Source organism: Mytilus edulis, chromosome 11 (genome assembly GCF_963676685.1).
Source record: "Mytilus edulis chromosome 11, xbMytEdul2.2, whole genome shotgun sequence".
Taxonomy (NCBI): domain Eukaryota; kingdom Metazoa; phylum Mollusca; class Bivalvia; order Mytilida; family Mytilidae; genus Mytilus; species Mytilus edulis.
This window is the reverse complement of record NC_092354.1, coordinates 46,091,279-46,105,376: the sequence shown is the minus strand read 5'-3', so window position 1 is coordinate 46,105,376 and position 14,098 is coordinate 46,091,279. Positions and strand designations below refer to the sequence as shown.

At 34.5% G+C, this 14,098-nt stretch overlaps 1 protein-coding gene across 2 annotated transcripts in view; it reads left to right on the top strand.

Moving 5' to 3' along the window:
• The first annotated feature begins 230 nt into the window (after nt 1–230).
• LOC139495683 (uncharacterized) overlaps nt 231–14,098 on the top strand; it is a 28,389-nt gene continuing 14,521 nt past the window's right edge. The window contains exons 1-6 of one of the 2 annotated variants that reach the window (XM_071284012.1): nt 231–331; nt 2,095–2,245; nt 3,281–3,514; nt 5,751–5,960; nt 6,863–6,925; nt 7,501–7,623. In XM_071284012.1, the coding sequence (XP_071140113.1) occupies nt 2,194–2,245; nt 3,281–3,514; nt 5,751–5,960; nt 6,863–6,925; nt 7,501–7,623 (682 nt within the window). In that variant the 5' untranslated portion in view covers nt 231–331; nt 2,095–2,193. The remainder of the gene's footprint in view (nt 332–2,094; nt 2,246–3,280; nt 3,515–5,750; nt 5,961–6,862; nt 6,926–7,500; nt 7,624–14,098) is intronic. The other variant, XM_071284011.1, reaches the window with a different exon arrangement.

The window sequence follows — 14,098 nt, the reverse complement described above, 5'->3', positions numbered from 1 at the left end:
ATAAAGTCAAAAATTGCGTAGCCCTATACGTAGCAACTCTGATATTGATCACATCGACCCCTGGTAGATGATTTTTTTGTGTTTCTAGATTGCTGTCTCATCTAGGCATACTGTCATCCCTTATACCCATAGTCTTGAAAACACCAAAATGTTCAAAATAAATTGTGTGCCCATTAACGTAAACCATGACACTAACAACAGATATTCAGGTTCTTATCACCCTCCAACAGGTGCTGTCGATATCTGTACTATGTGACATTGTTTACAACAATACTTAACATGTCAGTTGGAAAACTTATAATAGGAATTACATATTTCGCAGTTACCTATGGTATGTTTATTTTATTTGATACTAGTACATATAGAAAACTTTGATTTAAAGTTAGTCTGTCTGTGGAAAACTAGAAAAGAGTCCATCAATGATTATTATATTGGAAAAATAAGCGATTGACATATTCCCGATATGATTAACACAGAAGGATTGGTTGTTGGTTGCTTAACGTCCAGTGGCAAATATTTCATGCATGTTCATGATGATTAATGCAAAAGGATAAATTCAAATGATTTAGTAGGGGGTCATGATTAACGGAAAAAATAATAAATTTCAATGATTGAGGAGGGGGATATCAGTAATTAGATCTTACTTTATGATAGAACAGGATACATGCGGGATCAACTTCCGAAGCAAGGTTGTCGGCTCTCCGGACATTCCCGAAGTCCTGCGTTTGATTGCCGAGTTTATGAGCTTCGGTCCTTGCTTGGAAGTTGATGCGAGATATCCAATCGCAATAAATGACATTTTGCATGTACAATACAGAAAAGGGGATACCGTATATCGGAATGTTTAGCAAGCTAGAGGCATTTGTGTATTGGTTGTAATTATGCCTTGTTTTAATAGATCATTTAGATTCAAATAAGGGAACGACCTTTTAACTTATAAAAAGACGGGGTATTTTGTTTCCTTAAAATACATTCTGATCCCCTATTTGATAAACAAAAATATTTTGGTCAAGCAGATGACAAAAACAAAATATTCTGATTCCAGATTTCCCCCAAACATTTGTAATGTTACATTTTGAAACAAAAATTTGATTGATAGCGTCGAAAAACAAAAGAAAAATGTTTGCGCTTTGTGCAAAAAACAAACTTTGTGTCATGGAGGACGGTGGTGGTTGCTTCCTCATTGACGTAAATGTACAGCCCACATATCCAGTAGTTTATAAACAACAACGACTAGATAAAAAAAAAAAGATAACGGTACGTGGACTTAACAATATTTCAAAGATGTAACTGAAAAAAAAATCAAAAATAAAGATAAGAGAAAAAAAGTGCAAAGAAGGGAAGTAAAATAAATTTTTAATTTTAACTATACACATGTCAAGGACCCCCAAACCAGACCCTAATAACTGTATATTAAAGAGTGACGTTCTTATTATTATTCTTACATAGTACAAATGACAGTCCTTGCATAATCATTACTATTCAACACAACCAATATCATTTTGAATTAATTACGTTGACCAAACAATATAAACGATTTTCAAAGTCGTCACATTTTGAATGCTATTCTATATCATCTTACTTTCTATAAATTTCTTGGAATATGATTGGTGATCAGCTATAATATTTCATATTAAGTTAGTAGGCAGGATTATACCAATACACGGTTAGAAATGATGACTTCCAATTTTTTTTTATTCTTTTATATTTGTTCAAACTACATGTATCTCTATTAACTAAATAGTTGTGTACAGCTTGTTATAGGTTTCATGTTTGTTTTTATCATAGAAGTAAACGCTGGTTTTTGTTTGAAAGTTTATGCTAAATAAGATATAAAAAAAATGTCGATAGAAGAAAAAAACATACATGTAGCCTGGAATTCATTTTTCACTTTTATATTTTATTGCGTAACGCGTTAAATGCGCTTTTTGGGGATTTTTATCTTTATCAGGAATAAAAAAAGATGAGAGCCAAAACACGTGAAGAGCTACATATATATGATCATAAGTGGTCTCTGTCTTCTTTTCGTATGGGTGTTATCTTTTGAATTGATGATATATAAAATATGCAGTTTGATTTTAATTTCCATTTCAGCTCAAACGCAGGCCACACCATCGTTTTATGCCCTTGACAATCCATGTTATGATAAATTTAAGCTATGTTCTTCATCGTGTGAGGTCGTAACCTTGAAAAATGACGTGGTGTGTGAGTTTTGTATTTGTAAAAACCCAGATAATAATAGTAGGTAATATATATTTAAAACTATAAAACACATATACTTAGATTTTTTAGGGAAACAAATATATTTGTTGTTGTCAGTTAATTTCAATCTATGAGTGTGACTCCCTCTGGTGTATTTCGCCCCTCTTTTATTTATTTGATGGAAATCTTCAAAAATGTCTGCTATTGAATTGATGTCTTCCCGTGCTATAATTTACCGACAGCTTTCTTGCATGCAGTGATCATAACCACGGTCACGCCCACCTCATCTTTCGTTTGAAGTTCAACGTCACAAACAAGGTACTAAGGGAAAACCTTTAACTAAAGACATTAGAAAGTAAATAAACATGGAAAGTAGATATTACCTATCGATTATGTGAACAATATTTTTATACGTCAAATTATTTCACTAAAGCAAATAAACATGGCTCAACTATATCATTTTAATATTTTCCATGCGCTCTATTATTCTTTGTTGATTGTTTATCAAGGTCCGTCGGTAATCTTCGACACCATGAAAAGCAGCAACAACAACAAAAATAATCTCAAAATCACAGTGAGGTCTTCAACACGAAGCAAAATATAAAAAAAGACCATTTGTCCTTGAACCAGAAACTTTAGTCTGTACACGAATGGACTGTGCTATGTTATAGTCTTAGAGAACAAACACACCAGCACGTGACCCAACTTCTTTCTAAACCACGTGTCTTATCTATGTTGGAGAGCCCTGATTCAGTATACCTTGTCCTAGGTGGTTAACATTTAAGTAAATCAGGTTACATGTACCCTATTTATCAATTCAGGATTTGTGCGTACACCACATATGGAAGTCACGATACAAATAATCGAAAACCTGTCTGAAAATCGTTGCTAAACGGAACAGGCGTCAGATAGATTTTTTTTAAATTTAGTGAAGATTTGTCCAATTTTCTAAAGGAATAAAAAAAGGTGTATTTTACGTAAACATTTTTTTTAAATATATTTTTATGTAGATTCACATTAATATATAAAAAAGACTACATATGTATGTTTAATTCGTTTTCTGGATTATTTATCGTAGTTTTATGGCCGACAACCGTTTCAACTGTACCAACAACGATTCCACCAACGATAACAACGTCTGGAACGAGATCTCCGTATATCACTGTTAATAACATAACATATGTGACCTTGAGGAACCCATGTCAACAGAAACTTGCCATGTGCCCTACGTTCTGTGACAAGTCCAATGTGTCATACCATGGTCGTATTTGTGAAACTTGCGAGTGTAAAGTTCTTCAGAAGGAGTCGTTTGGTAAGTTTTGTTGACATACTTTTAAACGTAAAAACGAAGGCACGTACTTATCTTAAAAACATAACGGAAACTATAACGGAACATTTTTATCTTTGACCCTTTGACAAACAAACATATATTTTTTTTAAACTTGAGCCAATCATTCTTTCGGAAAATTGCATTGGCTCCTAAAATGACTAGTGTAGAACAATTCAAACATGCAAACGAACGCTATAATCCTTGAACCACACCAACAAACGAAAACCACTGAATAGCAGGTTCCTAACTTAGGGCAGTTAAATACAAATACATGTATAGCAGGTTGAAACGTTTTAACAAGCACCAACCTTCCCCAAACCAGAAACAGCATTGTAACAGAACAACGCACAAAGACACGATTTAAAATATCAATTGAAATGGCTTAAAATGATCAAAAAGACATATAGAAGCTGTTTTCCATTCTTCCGTTGGTTTGATTTTCTGAGCTTTAGGGGACTTCCCGTTTTTGGGGAAAGACGGCTTCAAGCCGTCAATTCCCTAATGGGGTTGGCCAGAGTATCATTCCCTCACGTCAATCATTTTGTTTTGATAGTTTGGAAACCCCCTCAAAATGTCATACTGAAATTGATGACAAGGAGAACAGATTGACTTTAAATACATTTTTTACACATTTCCCTTCTGTTTCTCGTGAAATTATCGTATATTGAGCTTTCCCTTACACTACATACGTTTCTTTTACAGTCCGGAAAAATCAGTATTACGAAATATTCTAAATATATCTAACGTAGTGATGTCATTGTAGGAATGCCACACAGGGATATCTTTTATTCATTATAAAAACCAGTCACAGTATTTAAATACCAATTTAAAATCCGTATTTGTTAAATGTAAACCTAATGATGTTTGCTGTAGTGTAGATCATTCACACACCAACATGCAATGCTTTAATCTGAGTCTATAATCAGATAACTTGTAGGTCAACTTTCGCGGTAAACAATGTCAATGGGGATACATGAGATTGGGGAGAGAAACGACAGTTTTCATTGTTTCTGTAAAGTTCTGTTTTTAGAATCTTCCTCCAATCAGGAGCACCTCCATTGATGAGTAATTATACACTAAAATCAAAGTAAATGTTTCTGAACACTTAAAATGTGACATTAAGTATATGATAAGTAGTCTTCTATATAAAACAAAAATTGTGTACCAACATAATTATTGAAATGGTAAAAAAAGAAAAATTAAAAAATTTAAATGTTGCTTTTTGTAGTTTATACCTATTGAGATTGGGGAGAGCAACTCCAGTTTTCATTCTTTCTGTAAAGTTATGTTTTTAGAATCTTTCTCCAATTAAGGAGCGCCTCAATTGATGAGTAATTACTCACTAAAATGAAAGGTAATGTATCTGAACATTAAAAATGTCACATTAAGTATATTTATGATAAGTAGTCATCAATTAAAAAATAATTTTGCGTACCAACATAATTATTGTAGTGGTCATTTTTTTTTTTTTTTTCATTTTTTTTTTTAAATATTGTTTTTTGTAGTTTAAAGCTATTTATTCATGAATTTTACAGATATATCAAAATGTGGGATCTGGAAACAAACTTCACACAGCTTATATCAATCATATTTGATTTTATAAGTACATGTATCCCTGTGATGAGAGTTGTAACTGGGAACTTTATTAATGGAAAATAAAACTGAATAGATTTTTCAGTCCTCACTTTCTTGAGAATACTGTCACAAAAAATTGATAATGGTCTTAGCCTGCCGTTCAGTTGTACACAATTAAAATTCTAAAATATATTGTAGTAGTTGTTAAATTCAATTGAATTTTAGATAATTAACTCCCAACTGTAATCAAATGTTTTGATTTAGAAGGTGCAGATCTCATTGGTCCAAATTGTCTCTATGATGAATTCTTGACTAAGGAAATGAAATAACAATAAACAACAATTAGTTTCAAAATTGTTAGCCTTTCTATATGTTCTAGCTGTTCTTTTGCTCATTCTTTGTATGTAGACTATCAAAAGATACCCCCCTAACAATTGAAACAATGGCCGTCTTTTCCCTCAGAGCTCTTCAGCTCTTTGATTTCTGTTTACCATGGAGTTTGGTTTTTCTATAAATACTTTTAGGTAACTCCCTATCTTATATTTCAGTACATATTAATATACTTCAAGGAGTTCATATAAATTTACACCAGAAAAAAAGTTTCTCGGTATACTTTTTATTTGTTGTTTATTTTTTTTTATAGGAAAACGTGACAATCCACTAGGAAATGTAGTGCTGCCTGGTCGTAAGTTAAAGCGGGAAAATACCAGAGACAGTATTCAGGAATTTTACAATAGGAAAACAAAGCGGTGTGTTCCATTCTTCTGTCCTTTATTCCGTTGCACTGCTGGGAAAGTTTTTGAAATAGGACCTGACGGATGTCAGGTATGCCGATGTATCAAACAACATGCAGGTAATAAATATATTACAGTGAAACCTAACTAAATCGAACCCTGCATAAACCGAAAACCCAAATAAACCAAACATGTTCTAAAGCACTGTCATATCAACTGTGTGCGTTGTGAGCGTGATAAAACCGAACATCGGCCAAAACTGAACAAAATTTTAAATCCCGAAGTGTTTCGTTTTTAACAGGTTTCACTGTATATTATTTTTTAAATACATCTGATATGCTTAACATGATACTTGGGATATATGTCAAAGGGACAACAACCAAATGTGGTATATATTATAGAGGTCAGCATACTATTCAACATTAGACAGACAGGCAGGTATAGAGGCCATACAATATGTTACCAGCTATCCATTTGCCAAATGTGTAATCAGATTGAACGAGTGACAATTTGACAACTCCGTCGAGTACATAAAATGAATTGTTATGACAAGCTACGGGGTTCTATACAACTTGACATCGACCAAAGATCTAATATCAGCACCTTCTAGCAATTGGCCACAAACAAAAACCACGATAATGCTTAATGCTTAACACACATCAACCGCTATACAAATTAACACTCAGTCAATAGAACATATTCGCATAACATGTGTGTAGGTCATGTGATTTGTTTGGTAGATAAGATCTTATACCGCAGAAACCCGTTGTCAGTGAGTAGAGAAACTGGCACATAGTATCGGTCAACCAATTCGCGATTGTCCCGTAAAACGTGTGTAGAGTCAATTTCAGGTGTTTGTTCATTCTAACGGTGCTCATATAAATACATATATTAAGCTAAAGCACGCATTAAGTGCTTTTTATCTTCTGTAGACAATGAACTAACATTATCTCGTGCTCTAATATTGACCTCAATAAATCAATGTTTATTTAGACAAAAACTATCATTGTTATTCTTAAAGCAACAAGTACCCTGGAGCCGTCAACGACACAAGTGGAAACCTCAACAAAGATTGCACATTCAGGTATTATAGCGTTACGATAATTCAGGCAACGAAGACCTTAGATAAAAGTGTACTAATTTTTTTTTATAATTTATTTTCATTTTCTTTAAACATCTCATTTCGGACTTTTTCACGTATATATATACAACCCTACAGGCATTCAAACTTGTTCCGCTGAAGAGTTATATAAAAAAAGCTTCTCTGAATCTCTCAATTTATAAAGTACAGAGTTCAGAATATATTTGTATTAACCTTGCGCGATATAGTTGCTTTCGTTATATTTGCAATTTAGATAACTTCGCATTATAAGAAACATACAAATGCGATTGTAATATCTTACAAACTGGTTTGACAAATTACTATATGGACATTCCGTGAAAATAAGCACTTATTAATTACAGTTAATATCTATGTATAAAACTGAAATTGTGGTTTAAAGATATTTTATTGTTCAAAATGACAAACGGACCAGACACAAGTTTTACAACTTATAGTAACGTCTCCCCAAAAGACGGGTTGTAGTTCCACATATACACAAACATTTACACACAAACGTCATACGTTCTCGATACACATTGGCGTATTTTTTATTTTAGGCTCGAAACCTGATCCTACCGAGCTGTTCTGTTTGCCGGGCCCAGAATACTGTCACCGTGACTGTCTGGTACACAACATTAAAGTCGATGATTGGCATTGTTTCTTCTGTCGCTGTCCACAAGGTTTGAATATGTAGATACTAGTATTCGTTGGATACCAATTTTCGAAGATTTCGTGGGTAAATATAAACCACGAAATCAAATGTTCAACGACCAACACATTTCTACAGGCTTGTATGCAGACTTCAACAAAACCACGATATTAAATGTCCACGCACATGCAAGTTTTTTTTTAATCCACGGAAATTGGTACCCAGGAAAATAAACGAATTCACAGAATAAGATATGGTATGAGGGTCAAAGAGACAACTTTCCATTATAGTCACAGTTTGTTAAAAGTAAATCACTAAGTTCAAAGTACGGACTACCACACAGAACCTACAATATGAACAGCCAGCTATAAAGGGCCCCACAAATGAGCAGTGCAAAACCATTCAAACAGAAAAACTAACGGTCTTGTCCATGTAAAAAAAACGAGAAACGAGAGAAACGTGTGAACCACGTTAACAAACGACAACCACTGAACATCAGGTGGTTTGCATTTGTCTTAAAACTTTATTTACATTGGACTTCAAACCACTTCTATCGTTTATTTGTTAATACTGTTAATCTATTTTATTCCGCTTCAAATCTTCGATATAAGATCAGATTTATTGTTAAGATTGCCAAGAAAAGAACTATACACACCTGAGTCTAAATGCTGAGATTACAGGACTTCTCAAACTTGTCGCAATTTGATACCAGACTCAAGCTAGCGACCAATTCTATCGACCAATCAAGCTAGCGACCAATTCCATCGACCACTTAAGTTAACACTTAGCATAAACACGTAACAGAACCATTTCGAGATATGTCTGAAAATCACAAAATGACATTATACTACAACGTTCTACTAATATTTAATACATGATGTATCGCTATTGATATTAATTTTGGATTCCAACAAATAAACATGAGTAGCGTGCTTGCTTGCTGGAGTCTAATAATCTAAATCAGTTATTCAGTTTTTGAAGACTTTATATTAGGCCAATTAAAATTAATTGATAGATTTTCATCCCCGCCCGCCCCTCTGAAATCGTCCCGCCCCGATTTTTTTTATTTTGGAAAAATTACGATTTTCGGATTTTGTTCATGTCTGTTACCGGTAAACATCGATATGTTCGTTTCATTCAAAACTTCCTGTTTCATATTTCGGTTTTGTATTTCTTCGAGTTATCTAACGAAAATGATTAAGTCGACATATTCTGCAGCTCTATGATGTCAACATCATGTACCGAACATAGATATAGTTTACGAGAAGGGCATGAAATATTCAGGTTTATACGAGTTGAACGCTGGTGTCCTAGAACGCAAATCGCGATATGTCACATTAGAAAACCGTTTTTTTTTTTAATATGATCATTTATACAATGACTTTGTGTCAGGAAATTTGGACTATGAATTCAACGATATCGAAAGCGCAAGAATCGTTGAACACATTGGTACAAAAAACATGTCAGGATTATAGAAATTATAAGAATTGACACCAGCACGAACTTGTTAGATTGATTACCGTATATTGAGCTAAAACAAGGGTCGAAAAACATTAATATTATAGCAATTCCTTAGACTTTAATACCCATGGCTGTTGTTTTTTGTTGACAAACAGCAAACACCCTCTGTCCCAATACCCTCAATATAGTCATTAAACAACAACTTCTTTTTAGTTCAGTTCATGTTTTACATCATAATTGTATGTGCATCTTGCTTTAGCACCAACCCTATTGCTTTCAACATTGTTGGAGTTTTCATTTAATTCTGTACTCATAATACTTGTATTGCATATATTTATACAAGTTTACTTAATTTTATGGGAACTTCAAACCATCGCTTAGAAAGCAAAATAAATTTGGTGTAGGAATAGTCCAACTGAAGAGAGCATTAATTTTCTCCATGTTTTTGATGTTTACTATAGATAGGTTTTTAAAGTAGCAATTACATGTAAAACAGTCAATTGTGGTTGCCTATCAGAGATATTTATTTTTAAAGAGTTTGAAAATTTATGAACGATTCCTTATATATATATACATGTATATACAATATACATGATATATTAGCTTATTTTACACTTGTTTATACGCCTGCGGTATAAAGAACTCGTCACTAGAGGGTTTCTTATGAAATAAAATTTTAAAAATAAAATCCTCCCACCCGCCCCATTTTTTTCAAAAATTTGGATGAAAATCTACTAATTAATTTTAGTTGGCCTTACATGGTATTATTATACATTTATTTCAAATCGAGATTTTTGTTTTAACTAGATCTACTGTTTCAAGATTGGATATTTAAAAAAAACCCTTATGGTCCAAATACCTCATATGGTCCGGCCCGTTTTTAATAAAACGAGTATAATACTGATATGGTCCAATCATACCCCTACGGTCAGACCATATGAGTATATGCATATGGTCATGACCGCACGCATATGGTCCAAATATTGATATGGTTCGGAACATATTCGCAAGTATTGTAAAACAGACTATAGCAAATCTAAGTACAGCCGTTCAAATGTCAACTTACGGTGAGATAAATAAAATGTTTAAGTGAGCAATGAACTAGAATAATCATGTAAGGGTTTCTATATCCGCGGCATTGTCAAATATCGAGTATTTCCTCAAAACCGTTTAGGTTTGAGGGGAGTGGTTCTCGAAACAGTATATATAGGGTATAGTCCAAGGCATTTCAGATAATACTGAAAGCAGTAAAACAAATAAAAATATAATAAGAAAGACAAAACAAAATTTATTCAATGCAACATTCATCAAGTCAAAACATTTAAACTACGTTCAGCCAGATGCATTTTTTTTAAATCTTTAATTCAACATTTATATACAACAGACATATTACATATTACTTAAAAATATCACAAGAATGTTTTAAGTATAATGACATAAATAATCAACACGAAAATTAGAAAATGAATGTTATGAATCCTTCGGTTTCTAGTACAACAATGTTGTTCTTTAAAAAGTGTTTCTCAAAAATATTTCTTATACATCTTGCATCACACAAGTATTCATACAGAATAGTCATATAATGTTTTATACTGTATAAGGTCAACTTTACTGTTTAAACTCTTAAGTAAATTCCTTCTGTGAAGATACAACTTTCATTTTTTTCTCTCGTTTCAACCTTTATTCAGACATTATGTAGCATGTTATTAATAAAGTGACCGATAAAGACAAAAGGGTAATAAGTTGTCTAACAGATAACATTTTATACATTATTCCTTATTCAATACATTCTTTTTAGATAAATTATTCGTATTCACACAATGCAATGTCAAGAAAAAATACTGATTTAATGGCAAAAACTTATGTTGTGTGAATATTCTTTCTTATCTTCTCAAATGTAATCAGAGTAAGTTTCAAATATATCTCGTTGATTTTGTGCATCAACTTGTTTTTATTTTACCTTTATTCAATCATTCTACATATATATTCATAATAGAATTATTATATATTACGCAAAACGATACTGTTACATCAACAATTTTTTTTATCTGCAATATTTCAGTATACAAATCAGTATTTAACAGTTACATTGAAATATTATTATTATTTCATCTAAATAAGTATTAGAAAAATTGTAAGCAAACGTAAATAACATAACAAAATTATAACAAACGTCAAATAAATAAAGGAGCTGGAATGTCAGTCTTGTTCAATTATTAAATATCAATTAGAATGAATAAAATGAAAATATAATATGATAAGCAAATAAAAAAAACCAGTCGAAAATAATTGATAACTGTAAAGGGAAACAATCTAGTCCTATTACATTTATAAAAATTACTATAATATCGGCCCGATCAAGAGAACATACAAAGAAGTACATTATACCAAACAAAATAGTTACTATGCATATTTATAAATCTTTGTCAATAAGTATAATATTTAGTTCATTTTGGTATCAAATGAAAGCGTATTCACTTAGGATCACTAAAGATCCGTGTTGAATAATAATCAGAAAAAAAATAATAAAAACAGGGCAAATTTCCCCCGTTGTATAGTTGGCTTAGTACCGGTTTTTTATTCTGGAATTTCTGGGAACCAGAAGACAGCAATACACAGTTAGGAGTTTGGTTTCGCATTTTGGCCCCTGTGGATTTTTTATATATGAAAGTTGTTGTGCAATAAAATTCATTTTCAGACAGATGACTACTAATTTAGCCTTCAAAGATGGTTTATTAAAGCATCAATGTTATTTTTACATGTTTAATGGGCTATTTTCTGTTTGATTTTCCGTATTTTCATAGCTATACCAGCCATAGTTCCAGATATTAATGTAATATTTCTGGTGCACTTTCCCACCCGGGCATTTTCCTGAATAAAAGGGTCTGGGACAAGCTTTCAATCCCACTAGGTGTGGGTAAAAACTTTGCCGTAGGGAACTGTACAGAAAGAGTGAAAAAATGAGCCCATACCCATTACTGTATAAGTACATCAGACTTTGGATGGACAGTGACGTCTTCAGGTGCACTTTCCCACCCTGGAATTGATACGAGTTGAAGATATGGATAAAAGCTATCAATCTAACCACCTGCGGTCAAGAACTTTGCCGTAGGAGGGTGGCAGTAAAGCCACTGCTGCCACCACCCGTAATGGACAAAAAAGAAAAATTTGGTATGGGGTTGTCAGCTTCTGGTGCACTTTCCCACCCGGGCATTTTCCTGAATAAAAGGGTCTGGGACAAGCTTTCAATCCCACTAGGTGTGGGTAAAAACTTTGCCGTAGGGAACTGTACAGAAAGAGTGAAAAAATGAGCCCATACCCATTACTGTATAAGTACATCAGACTTTGGATGGACAGTGACGTCTTCAGGTGCACTTTCCCACCCTGGAATTGATACGAGTTGAAGATATGGATAAAAGCTATCAATCTAACCACCTGCGGTCAAGAACTTTGCCGTAGGAGGGTGGCAGTAAAGCCACTGCTGCCACCACCCGTAATGGACAAAAAAGAAAAATTTGGTATGGGGTTGTCAGCTTCTGGTGCACTTTCCCACCCGGGCATTTTCCTGAATAAAAGGGTCTGGGACAAGCTTTCAATCCCACTAGGTGTGGGTAAAAACTTTGCCGTAGGGAACTGTACAGAAAGAGTGAAAAAATGAGCCCATACCCATTACTGTATAAGTACATCAGACTTTGGATGGACAGTGACGTCTTCAGGTGCACTTTCCCACCCTGGAATTGATACGAGTTGAAGATATGGATAAAAGCTATCAATCTAACCACCTGCGGTCAAGAACTTTGCCGTAGGAGGGTGGCAGTAAAGCCACTGCTGCCACCACCCGTAATGGACAAAAAAGAAAAATTTGGTATGGGGTTGTCAGCTTCTGGTGCACTTTCCCACCCGGGCATTTTCCTGAATAAAAGGGTCTGGGACAAGCTTTCAATCCCACTAGGTGTGGGTAAAAACTTTGCCGTAGGGAACTGTACAGAAAGAGTGAAAAAATGAGCCCATACCCATTACTGTATAAGTACATCAGACTTTGGATGGACAGTGACGTCTTCAGGTGCACTTTCCCACCCTGGAATTGATACGAGTTGAAGATATGGATAAAAGCTATCAATCTAACCACCTGCGGTCAAGAACTTTGCCGTAGGAGGGTGGCAGTAAAGCCACTGCTGCCACCACCCGTAATGGACAAAAAAGAAAAATTTGGTATGGGGTTGTCAGCTTCTGGTGCACTTTCCCACCCGGGCATTTTCCTGAATAAAAGGGTCTGGGACAAGCTTTCAATCCCACTAGGTGTGGGTAAAAACTTTGCCGTAGGGAACTGTACAGAAAGAGTGAAAAAATGAGCCCATACCCATTACTGTATAAGTACATCAGACTTTGGATGGACAGTGACGTCTTCAGGTGCACTTTCCCACCCTGGAATTGATACGAGTTGAAGATATGGATAAAAGCTATCAATCTAACCACCTGCGGTCAAGAACTTTGCCGTAGGAGGGTGGCAGTAAAGCCACTGCTGCCACCACCCGTAATGGACAAAAAAGAAAAATTTGGTATGGGGTTGTCAGCTTCTGGTGCACTTTCCCACCCGGGCATTTTCCTGAATAAAAGGGTCTGGGACAAGCTTTCAATCCCACTAGGTGTGGGTAAAAACTTTGCCGTAGGGAACTGTACAGAAAGAGTGAAAAAATGAGCCCATACCCATTACTGTATAAGTACATCAGACTTTGGATGGACAGTGACGTCTTCAGGTGCACTTTCCCACCCTGGAATTGATACGAGTTGAAGATATGGATAAAAGCTATCAATCTAACCACCTGCGGTCAAGAACTTTGCCGTAGGAGGGTGGCAGTAAAGCCACTGCTGCCACCACCCGTAATGGACAAAAAAGAAAAATTTGGTATGGGGTTGTCAGCTTCTGGTGCACTTTCCCACCCGGGCATTTTCCTGAATAAAAGGGTCTGGGACAAGCTTTCAATCCCACTAGGTGTGGGTAAAAACTTTGCCGTAGGGAACTGTACAGAAAGAGTGAAAAAATG